This window comes from Haliaeetus albicilla, chromosome 6, assembly GCF_947461875.1.
Source record: "Haliaeetus albicilla chromosome 6, bHalAlb1.1, whole genome shotgun sequence".
NCBI classification, from domain to species: Eukaryota; Metazoa; Chordata; class Aves; order Accipitriformes; family Accipitridae; genus Haliaeetus; species Haliaeetus albicilla.
The window spans coordinates 12,127,967-12,140,350 of NC_091488.1; the positions used below are offsets into that span (position 1 = coordinate 12,127,967).

Genomic DNA, 12,384 nt, shown 5'->3' on the forward strand with positions numbered 1-12,384 from the left:
TCTTACATTTTACATTATTTCAGTCACTGCAGAACCTGGATGCTAGAACCCCCAACAGAAGATTAAATAAAGTTGGACGTTCTCCCTTTACAACCGCAGAGGTTTTGAGATGTTTCAATCACATTACATAAACTTACATTCCTCTACTAACACAAAACATACACTACTTGCCACAGGAGACAAATACTTCTTATGCTGTTTCCAGCCAATGATTTTAACTTCAAATCCAGAGTAAACATAGCCTCTTCAGAGCTGGGAACATGTTTGTGTGCAAGAACAGCCTGCTGCGGTACAGTGATAACAATACCTATTAAAATCCACGGCACATACCGAAGAGGCACATATGCAATGGCCATTACATTCTTTGACATGGTACTGAAAGAATGGTCAGTTTCAAAAGTTTGGAGAAGCTGAAAAGTCAGGACTTGTTTACACTATCACCAAATAATACATACTGAGAGGCAGAAAAGCTATTTTCATTCAGTGATGATTCATTTGCAGCTCATTCATAAAAGTGAGGGACTCCCAAGAACCAAGAACAACTGTTCAAAAGCACAAGCATAAATTATCATGCATCTATTTATTATTTATGATCTGATTTATAATACAGATGAAGCAACAGTGCTAAATAGAACAATTTATCATTCTGCCTGGGCATTTGTTTTGAATGTGGTTCTTTCAGTGCCTTGGTGATGGTCTTCCAGAAGATGGCTGAGGCTGCCTGAATTTTGAGAGAACCACAACAGAATCAACAAAGGTATAAATGTTATATTCATGATGCTGAAGGTTCTTGTAGGTAGAATTATCGAATTCTTCTGGAGCAGGCTCAGCAGCTGCTGTGGTCTCTGTGAAAACAAACAGTAACCAGTGACTATAAGGATGCCACACCAGAGGGCAATATTCTTAATTACTGAGCGAGCCTTCATATACTGGCAGATCCCTCATCCAGTCAACATTAATTAAAAAAAAAAAAAAAGAGAAAAAAAAGTCAGCAACTATAACAGAAGGATAAGTTTACTAAGTTCTGCTGTACCTTGTCTGGTCCTAAAGCAGCATATTAGTATGCAGTAGGGGAATGGGAATCAGTACAAGTCATCTAATACAGCATGGGTTTTAAAATCCAAACTACCACCTAATGCTGGGGGTGGATAGGGCAGAACATTTCATTTAAATTTTGAAGACATATGTCTGCATTTCCCAGCTTTTTCATAGTTGCCTTGGTTTTCATTCCAGCCAGAACAGTAGGTGACATTCTTAGTAAGCCAGGAGAGGCAAAGCAGCAGTACAAATGATATATCTTCATGTCAGACCATGAGATACAGCTATTAGAACTACTCTACAGATTGAATTTTTTCCATGGGGAGAAGTGATGGAATTATTGAGGTCTCCACAGTTCAATTTCAAATGTGGTTATACTGAACAGTAATATATCAAGAGCCTTTGATGTAAATTTCCTTTCTTCTAAATGTAATCTTCTAAACTTTGTATCAGCTCTTCTTCCTAAAAGAATAACTTAATGAAGTTATTCAGAACTCCTTACTTCACATTAAATCCAACATTAAATCTTACACTTTTAGAATATTATGCAAATTTAGGCAGTACCATTTACATAAAAGGTTCCTGTTACAGACTGATTTTACAATCAAGGAAATTGCAAGAAATAAAACTTTACTCCCAATATTAATTTATTTTCATATACCCAGAATTTTAACAACAGGAAAGACATAAGCATAATCTAGTTAAAAGCTTCATCATATAAATCTGTATGTAGTGGTTTAGGTTAGACTGTATATTAAGCTTCTTTTTGTAATACAACCATCTACAATAAAAATACAAGAACTCAAGCAACTGAACACCAGAATTTCCCTTTAATTGTGACATAATTATTGCAGTGTAGCAGTACCAGTTTAAGAACATGTATCCGTAACATTTAGCAAGACTTGCTTATAAAATGCAATGTATTAAGCCATGGTTTCAGCAAAAGAACACACACAACCTATGAAAGGAAATATCCCTGTGCCTACTGCTTACTTCCTACTGAGACAGCTCATAGGAGACAACACTACAGATATAAAAGCCAGATGATGTGGTCTTTGCTGCAAATAGCCCCAAGAACAGGCAAGCGTAGGCAAGTGTACATTCAACCTGCAAGAGACAGTTGTTCCAAATTAAGAGACAGATGCTCAGGAAGAAAAGCAGATGGAGTCTCATTTTTCCTGCCCAAATACACTGTACTTGGCTTCTCGAAGGAAAAAATTTTCCCTGAGTTCATCCTCCCCATACTTCAGACTTCATCTATGCTTTCTGTCTTAAAGAGCAAGCATTTCACAGGATGTTCTCCCAAAATGAATCAGAGGTATATTTCTGAGTTACCATGCTACTATTTTGCTACTTACTTAGCAGTTAAAGTCAGTTTTTGCTGACTGGTTAGCATGCCTGCTCTACAAAGTGGATGACATCACCTTAACATCCAGGTTTGTAATGAGAAAAATTGCTTTTACATCTTCAGTGTGCCTGCTGCAGAGTTTGCAGATGAACAAAAGAACACAGGAACAGGACAGAAGCAGAATACAGAAGGTATCATTATCTGTGAACATTAAATATGGAAAAGCAGTAGCTGTTCTCAAAGGTGGCCTCAAAACGAAGAGAGAACAAGATAGTCCTGGAGATACCAGTGACACTGTTGAACACGGTGTAGCTAGGTTTGACTTTTTGCCACCCTCTGGCACCCAAAGACATTACACCAGCAGTAAAGGGGTGTGAACTTGCCTGTACTAACCCCCACCTCTCCTACAGCCACTGCAACATGGTTCTCTAGCACGTACCAAACAGAAACTTTCCTGCTGTCACAGTCTTACCTACCTCCACAGAGCAAGAGGAGCTCAACAGCAAGGGCTGCTTTCAGCAAAGCCAGGTCCTTCCTACCCGAAAGGGTTTTGCTGGTGTGGTTATGATGACAATGGGTCTGAGGCACAGTGGTACTACTGCCCCATCACTACAGATCTACAGGAAAAGTTTGTCACCCGGGCTTAACCTTATTCTGGATTTACAGCATCAGAGTAGAGGAGGCCATTTCATAGATTTTCAATGTATCATAATCTTCACCTTGAATCATTAGCACATATTAAGACCAAGTCCTCCATATCATACTTGAAATTAACTGAACTCATTTTTGGGGTCTTCATATCAGCTTCAATGTGGGGAAAAAAAAAAAAAATGCTTGAGCATCTAGAACTCCACTGTGGATGAATGGGGAGAAAAGCATCATCTGTAGATAAATACTAATGTGTTTCGCCCCCTCCTTTTCTTTTTTTTTAAAGAAAGCTTCTGCTGCTGACTGCGACGAGGAACAAGTAAGTGAAAATGTCACTTGCAAACACTGCTGTATTTTACCATTTGAGTTGCAGTCAGGGAAGAAGGCAAGCTTAGCTTCCAACTCTTAAAACAGATCAAATTATGAGCCAACTAACCCCTTAAAACAGAAGGCAGGTCTTTTACTCAATACTGTATCCTGAAAACCGATGTACAAAAGCAATTAGTTGTCACTTAACCTGGTTAGACTTGTCACAGAATGGTTGAGGTTGGAAGACACTTCTGGAGGTCATCTGGTCCAACCCCAAATGCTCAAGCCAGGTCAGCTAAAGCAGGCTGCCCAGGACCATGTCCAGACAGCTTCTGAATGTCTGCAAGGATGGAGACTCCACCACCTCTCTGTACAACCTGCGCCAGTGCTCCATCACTCTCACAGTAAAAAAAAGTGTTTCTTGATGTTCAGGCAAAACCCTGTGTTTCAGGTTGTACCCACTGCCTCTTGTCCCACCAGTGGGTACCACTGAAAAGAGTCTCACCTCTGTCTTCTTTGCACCCTCCCTTCAGGTATTTAACATACATTGATGATGTCCCCCCCCCGAGTCTTCAATACAGCACTCCAGGTGCATCTCACCAGGGAACGATCCCCTCCCTCGGCCTGCTTGCAACACTCTTCCTAATGCAGCCCAGGTTACCATTGGTGGTCTTTCCTGCAAGGGCACATTGCTGGCTCACGTTCAACTTGCTGTCCATCTGGACATCCCAGGCCTTTTCTGCAAGGATATCATTTGAAGGATGATATCCAAGCAGTTTTACAATTATGCTGCTTTTACTTCCAAGTAGGCAAATTCTTTAATTCAAAACAGCAACCAGGAAGGGGATCTTAAAATGGTATGCTGCCTAAGTTGAAAGGCAAGAATGGTAAGCCACCGCAGTTCAGGACAGAGGGGCATTTGCTACTGAAACACATAGAATGAGATCAGTAGGTAAGTTAACAGGACTGGTAGTCAATAAGGCTAAGTTAGACAGGGAAGTATAGCTAGGGAAATGATTATATGATGCATGATGCTCATTCCTAAAACATATCACTGTCTCCTCCCCAACTCACTAAAAAAACTGGGTTATAAGGTCAACTCTGTGGTACTTCAACATGACTCGCTTACAACCTACCAATCTCAGAATCAATACCTGTTACTGGCATTACACTATGATTTCTTGAAGTCTACTGAAATCTGAAACACTGCAAGATATATATATTAAAAAAAAAAAAAAAAAAAGGTAAGAGAAAGACAGCAGGATTTAAGCAAAAATCAAATGGCATCAAATTTGGCTCAGGAGAAAGGCAGCTACCAAATCCTCCCAAGAAAAGAGGGAAAACAAGTTTTGTCATACAAACCCCATCATTTTGCTCACAGTGGAAACAATCTTGGTTTCATTTTATAAGTAACTGGTTTATGAAACTAAACACAGTGAAATGAAGACCGCTTCCTTTCTCAGCATAACTGGAAACTGAGTATTACTGAGCGCTTGTAACAATTAGCAATGAACAAGAATTTATCTTCCAGAAAGTCACTGCTACATAGTTAGCTTCAGTATAAAGATCAGAGAATCATGAACAGAGAAGACTTAGAAACCCTTTAAAAAAAGTTAAACCCTAGCCCAGATGAATCAATACATTTCAAACAATTTAAAGTTGTACCCTCAATTGTGCTTCTTTCTCCATCCTGGACTCCTGTGTCCTGAATGGTCTCCTCCTTTGCTGTAGTGCCCATCGCTGACACTGTGCTTTCAGAAGTCTCCTCTTCTAGTTTAGGAGCAGCTACTACTTCTGCTTCTGACTCCTGTGCCTCCTTCACCTTTTTTTGTTCTCCTCTGGATACCAGTTTTTGCTTTTTGTCTTCCTGAGTCACTGACGAAGCTTTCAGCTGAATAGCTGCTACTTGTGTTCCAATGGACTTTTCCTCCAAATAATCAGATTTATGAGTCACATCGGTCAGGTCTTGGCTGTCAACGATGTGTGGGTCTAAGACCAGCTTCTGCCGATCTGCTTCTTTTGGAGTTGATTTTACTTTGGGGTCTCTTGCTTTGGATTTTGATGTTTCATGGCTAACTGATGTTTTAGAAAATGCGACCTGCTTGACAGGAGACATATCAGTTTCTGTTTTGCATGGCTTCTTCTTAGCTACATATTTTTTGTGGGATTTCTTGGACAAGTTCTCTTTTGCTAGCATTGATGCCTTTACTGCTATGTTCTCAGAAAACATGGAATCTCGTCTAGGAAACTCAACTTTGGTTTTAACAGCAACTTCTGAGTCATCATCATTTTCTTGCTCAGAATCTGAGCTAGAATCTGAATCTGAGCTGGATGAAGATGAAATTTCTTCCTCAACTAACTCTTTCCTCAAGACTCCTTCTGTTGCAGGTGTAGTGAGGTTTTCCTCCTCAAGGGAAGAAACAACTACTCGCTGAGGAAATGCAACCACAGTTTTTCTTGACATGAACATCCTCACATCTTCAGCAGAAGGTTTTGAAGCTTTCTCAAGGTTAGTACTAGATATGCTCTCACCTTTGTTTGCAGATACTAGGAGAGAGCTGGAAGACAACATTTTAGGAAATTCAACTGGTGCCTTGATGGCTAGCAGCTTGGTGCTTCCCTGTGGTGCCACTACATCTAGGAAACGGCATAAAGAGGATTATCATCATTATATCTGACACCACTGTTAATTAGTGATCTTAGTCATACAATTTTAACTTTCTGAGATAATCTAGTACAAAAAGCAAATTGAAAGAAGTCATTATACTAAATACAGGCATTATGAAGCAGAAAGTTTTAAGACATTTTAAGAAACTAGAGTTCTAGTTAGCACTTAACAGTTTTTGCTGCTGCGATGCTGAAACTCCCAGACTCTTTGCAAGAGCTGTTTTTCTCTGTGCTTCAATTCTGCATCACTGAAAATGGTTTACAGACACCTTCCTATCTCAGATGAACATTAAGATAGCTTGTTAACCGAGCTCTTCAAATATGCTGCTTCAGAGATAATATTTGTATATGAACAAGCCAGCGAAGCAGAAGACATAGTAAACAGTCATAGCAAAAGCCAGCCTCTTGCAGTAGTTATCTTTAAAGCAGTAGGAAGGGATGACTCCCAAGAGACAAAGTAGCGGAATAAGAGATACCTGAGGCCATACATGAAAGTATTACTTGTTCACGCATCCATGTGACCTACCAACTGAATTGTGTCTAACACAGTTTGACATTATTTCCCCAAGACCTTATCTCCTCCAGTCTTCACTGTCTCCACTTCCTATTTTTGGTTTGAGATTTCTATGTAAAAAAGGTCTCAGAAGATCTCCTAATGCTTCATGTTAGCCTGCCTTTATTTCTTCTCCCTCATGGATACTTTCATTAAGCTCAATTCTCCAGACAAGGAGCCAACAGCTGAAGAGAAAGTAGCAACTTTCAGGCCCCTTCAGAGTACCAAATACCCCTTGGATGCTTGTGCCAATGCTATCCTCAAGAGGCTGATCAACAGCAAATACTGTTGTGGCTACAGAAAACAGGAGGACTGGGAGCACATTAGGAAGACACACCACCACTGAAGTTTGCTATAGCAAAGCCAACTCCATTATGAGTTACACCACTTCCAACCAGCAGTGTAATTCAACAGATTTCCAGTCTATGGTGCAGATTTATCTGCACAGTTTGGAAACCCAAATCTACTTTACAAGACCATAAACTAGATGTAGTTTTCCCCCTTACTAGTATTTTACAGTAATACCTTGTATGATCCAAGGAGTTACTGTAATTAGTGCTGAATAGAAGCAAGTCTTTAGCAACATCCAAATGAAAATACAGAAGAGACACATGAAATTTAAAGTATTTAAGAAAGAAATACAGAGTTCTTAACATAGGTACAAATGAAAAAAAATATCAGTTTACTGTACAGGTAATACTTTGAATAATTTCAAACACATACTTCTCTCTGCCAGATGGAAGGTGCAGGGTGGGGAGGGAAGTAGGAGGATGGGCAGCCACCTTTGAAAGAAGCCTGACTCCCTCCACAGACTGACACAGCCAAACAGCAGCCCGTATAAACTAATACGTGAGGAAATATCACTCAGGATTGAAGAGTTCTTCAAAGAAGCATACAGGAAGGTCAAACTAACACAACAATGCCCAAAGGGATGACAGACAAGTGAAAGCTGAGCAAAAGCTGAAGAAGCATTGATGTTAAGATATCCTAAGAAACCAAGAAGGCAGGTAACATTCAACTTGACCATTAACAGTAGGTGTTACCAGAAAAATTCTTTAAACAGTAATATTTGGATATGTGAAAAAGATACATTTCAACTTTTAATCATAAAGTCTAATACAACTGGTACAGACACTTTAATTAGGGTACTTCAAACTCTGTACCACCTGATCTGTATTTGAATCGCTTTGCCAAAAGAACAACACATTCAAATCAGTAACAAGGATATTATTCCCAGATGCATTCTTACTGATGCTTGTAACATCAGTATCATTATCGGAATGTGTTTAAAACATGTTTGCACTCAGAAAGGTGGCATGCGGAAATTACAGCTCTATTCCCCATCATTGACTTCGTAAGTAAACACAACCATTTTATTAAAGCAAAGCAAATTTGCACACCCTGTTGCAGGCAGAATCTGAAAAAGACAGATGCATCCTATACACCTTAACTAACCTTAACCATTTGCAGGGGAAGCAGCTGGCTGAAAGAGGTGGCCTAAGAGGTCTCCTGACACCTTGTGCAATCAGAGCTGCAGGACAATGAATCTAGAAGCTGATGCTAAAGTATATCTCAAACACACTTAAAATAATGAAAAAAAAAATTATAAAAAGCAATTTGTTATTCAGTCAAGCTTATAGCAATCTATGCAGCAACGGCTTCCTTAATGGAACAACCAAGCTTTTATTTGCTTTGGAGTTTAAGAAGCTAACATTAGAAGCCAGAAGTCTGCATTCAACTACTATTTCAGTGGTCTTTTCAGCAGCTGTCAGCAAGTCTGATCACTCCTATGTATGGTTCCATGGAGCTTTGCTTTTTAAGCACCTGCATCTCTAATTTGGGATGGGAATCCTACTCACTGAATCAGTGAGCCTCTATTTACAAACAGCATTTTGCAGAAGATATCCCTCTTTGAAATTCGTATTAATGTTTTGACTTTAGTCAGGGACAGAAGGAGTTCAAATACTTCTGAATGTCAAATGCACTGCAGCATCCAAACCCAGGTCCATGTATTGACTTGCCTGCAAACCTATAGGGCAAGAAGCATTATAACTAAATTTAACAGAACAGGGCCATGGTAGTTTGCTGCAGCTTCTCAACACTGTTGCCTGGAGCAGATATTCAGATCTTGCAAGTCTTTCTCTCTTTCTGTAAAATGGGACGCTTTTTGACCCTCATAATCCAAACATTTCAAAAGACAAGGGGGAGTATCTGAAGTTCAAAACCAGATTTTGCACCTCATTAAAAAAAGTAACTTGCTACACTCATTTCCACCAAATTTCAGGCAATTTGCAAAGCTTCTTTTTATTAAGACAAATGTAATGATAGCTCTCCTTAAGTCTGATCAAGCATCACAGCAGCTAGCATATTAAATTGAAGGTAAACAGGAAAGAAGTGTCAAACTCACAGTATGGCCTATGAATATAAATATATCCCAAGCAGACCCAGTCCTGCCAGACCTTTACTTTTAGTTTTCTTACTACGTAGTACATTTCAACAGAAATCCTTGTTTACATCGTGATGACCTTTCACTTTCTGGGCTTACATAGCAGCTGTTCAGAGTCACGGCTGTGAGCATTTCTAAGCTCTTCTTGCCTACGTTCTCACCAACAAGGAGGGGCTGGTGGGGAATGTGATGCTCAAGGGCAGCCTTGGCTGCAATGACCATGAAACAGTGGAGTTCAAGATCCTTAGGGCAGTGAGGAGGCCACACAGCAAGCTCACTACCCTGCACTTCAGGAGAGCAGACTTTGGCCTCTTCAGGGATCTGCTTGGTAGAGTACCATGGGATAAAACGCTGGAGGGAAGAGGGGCCCAAAAAAGCTGGTTAATATTCAAGGGTCACCTCCTCCAAGCTCAGGAGCAATGCATCCCAACAAAGAGGAAGTCAGGCAAAACCACCAGGAAGCCTGTATGGATGAACAAGGAGCTCCTGGTCAAACTCAAACACAAAAAGGAAGCCTACAGAGGGTGGAAGCAAGGACAGGTAGCCAGGGATCAGGTTAGAAAGCTAAAGCCCTGACAGAATTAAATCAGGCCAGGGACATCAAGGGCAACAAGAAAAGCTTCTGTAAGTACACTGGTGATAAAAGGAAGACTAGGGAAAATGCGGGCCCTCTCTAGAAGGAAACGGGAGACCTGGTTACCTGGGACATGGAGAATGCTGACGTAGTCAACTTTTTTACCTCAGTCTTCACCGGCAAGTGCTCCAGGCACAGCACCCAAGACGCAGAAGGCAAAGGGACTGGGAGAATGAAAAACCACCCACCGTAGGAGAAGATCCGGTTCGAGACCATCTAAGGAACCTGAAGGTGCACAAGTCCGTGGGACCTGATAAGATGCATCTGGGAGTCCCAAGGGAACTGGCGGATGAAGTGGGTAAGCTACTATCCATCACATTTGAGAAGTTGTGGCAGTATGGGGAAGTTCCCACTGACTGGATAAGGGGAAACATAACCCCCATTTTTAAAAAGGGGAAAAAAGGAAGACCTGGGGAACTACAGACCAGTCAGTCTCACCTCTGTGCCCAGCAAGATCATGGAGCAGATCCTCCTGGAAACTATGCTAAGGCACATGGAAAATAAGGAGGTGATTGGTGACAGTCAACTTGGCTTCACTAAGGGCAAATCGTGCCTGACAAATCTGGTGGCCTTCTACAACAGGGTTACAGCCTTGGTGGATAAGGGAAGAGCAAAGGATGTCATCCACCTGGACTTGTGCAAAGCATGTGACACTGTCCCACACGACATCCTTGTCTCTAAATTAGAGAGACATAGATTTGATGGATGGACCACTCGGTGTGTAAGGAATTGGCTGGATGGTTGCACTCAAAAGAGCTGCAGTCAATGACTCAATGTCCGAGTGGAGACTATCGACTAGTGGCGTTCCTCGGGGGTCAGTATTGGGACCAGCGCTCTTTAACATCTTTGTCAGTGACATGCACAGTGGGACTGAGTGCACCCTCAGCAAGTTTGTGGATGACACCAAGCTGTGTGGTGTGGTCAACATGCTGGAGGGAAGGGATGCCATCCAGAGGGACCTTGACAGGCTTGAGAGGTGGGCCCATGCAAACCTCATGAAGTTCAACAAGGCCAAGTGCAAGGTCCTGCCCATGGGTTGGGGCAATCCCAAGCACAAATACAGGCTGGGTGATAAGTGGACTGAGAGCAGCCCTGACAAGAAGGACTTGGGGTGTTGGTTGACGAGAAGCTCAAGGTGACCCAGCAATGTGCGCCTGCAGCCCAGAAAGCCAACTGTATCCTGGGCTGCAGCTAAAGAAGTGTGACCAGCAGGTGAAGGGAATCGATTCTCCCCCTCTACTCCACTCTCATGAGACTGCCCCCGGACTACTGTGTTCAGTTCTGGGGCCCCCAACATAAGAAGTACATGGACCTGTTGGAGCAAGTCCAGAGGAAGGCCACAAAGATGATTAGGGGGCTGAAGCACCTCTCCTATGAAGACAGGCTGAGAGAGTTGAGCTTGTTCAGCCTGGAGAAGAGAAGGCTCCTGGGAGACCTTATAGCAGCCTTCCAGTACCTAACAGAGGGCCTACAAGAAAGCCAGAGAGAGATTTTTTTACGAGGGCATACAGTAATAGGACAAGGGGTAGTGGCTTTAAACTGAAAGAGGGTAGATTTAGATTAGATGTAAGGAAGAAGTTCTTCACTGTGAGGGTGGTGAGGCACAGGTAGAGGTTGCCCAGAGAAGTTGTGGATGCCCCATCCCTGGCAGTGTTCAAGGCCAGGTTGGATGGGGCTTTGAGCAACCTGGTCTAGTGGAAGGCGTCCCTGCCCATGGCAGGGGGGTTGGAACTAGATGATCTTTAAGGTCCCTTCCAACCCAAAGCATTCTATGATAACCAGAGGGACTTGAACTTCAGACAGGCACTCCCCGGTCCAACAGGCAGATAAACTTTTATGGTCTGGGCACCACCACAGGGTGCAGAAGGCTCCCAAGGCCGGCAGGCTGCAGGGGAAGGCGGTTCGCTACCCTGCTGGTTTAGCAGCAGAAAACAGGCTCTGCTACGAGCAGCTGTACGCCCGTTTGCTTTTATTTACAACACCCCACCACCGCTCAGCACGAAACAAGCATCTTACTCGTCGGCGGCGTCCGGGAGCCCACCGGCTTAGTGCAGAGCGCCGCGGAAGGGGCCGCTCCTCGCAGGCCCCGAGCCTCCAGCCGCAACACCTGCAAGGCACCATATAAAACAAATGAACGAAACGGGACAAAACCCCTCTCTTGGGTACGAGGGGACTTCCTCCAACCCAAGGCGCATGCGCGCAAACGCCGCCAGTCCCGCCCGCTGTCCTGCCCCACGCATGCGCACCTCCCCTCCCCCGGGCCCGGTGCGCGGGCACCGGCCGCCTCGCCTCAGGCGCACCGGGCCCGGGGGAGGGGAGGTGACCGGCTGGGTACGTGCCACCGAGAGAAGCCGAGCAACCCCACAGGGGTAGAGGCGGCCCGAGAGAACTCTTCCCTGCCCTTCTACCCCCGCCCCGCTCCGCCCGGAGCCCACCCTACCCCTTTACCTCACGAGTCGCCGCTCGGCCGCAACCCAGCAGCGAGGGAGCGGCCATCTTGAGGTGGGCGGGGTCTAAGCCGTGAGGCGATGGCGGACGCCGTTAGGCGGGGGGAGTGTCGTCAGCGGGGTTGGAAATGAAATAGGCAAGTTCGTCTCTCCTGAGCGGCCTGACGGGGGCTTGCGTTACCGCTTCAAACGCTTAACGCAGGACAAAACAAAGTATTTTCACACAGAGTCGCCGCTTTTACGTTAAAAGCGGTCATTCTCTGCAGCTGCACCCCGAGCGCTCTCTGGCGCAGC

The 12,384-nt window shown here is 43.5% G+C and overlaps 1 protein-coding gene across 1 annotated transcript; it reads right to left on the reverse strand.

Annotated features, from left to right (window-relative positions):
• Positions 1 to 561: 561 nt before the first annotated feature.
• NDUFV3 (NADH:ubiquinone oxidoreductase subunit V3) lies at positions 562 to 12,381 on the reverse strand. Its single transcript, XM_069785045.1, has 4 exons — positions 12,092 to 12,381; positions 11,660 to 11,750; positions 5,009 to 5,980; positions 562 to 845 (listed from the first exon to the last, which is right to left on the reverse strand). Exons 1-4 carry the CDS (start codon positions 12,137 to 12,139, stop codon positions 679 to 681), a joined length of 1,278 nt encoding a protein of 425 aa, XP_069641146.1. The 5' UTR covers positions 12,140 to 12,381; the 3' UTR covers positions 562 to 678.
• Between the last annotated feature and the right edge of the window lie 3 nt (positions 12,382 to 12,384).

Bases quoted from the DNA above. Each gene is read 5' to 3' on its own strand.
- NDUFV3 (XM_069785045.1), bottom strand. From the start codon at position 12,139: ATGGCCGCTCCCTCGCTGCTGGGTTGCGGCCGAGCGGCGACTCGTGAG. The intron at 11,751-12,091 runs GTAAAGGGGTAG...GGTGCCTTGCAG, and splicing joins GCCGAGCGGCGACTCGTGAG to GTGTTGCGGCTGGAGGCTCG. The intron at 846-5,008 runs GTACAACTTTAA...TTGTTTTCACAG, and splicing joins AGAAAGAAGCACAATTGAGG to AGACCACAGCAGCTGCTGAG.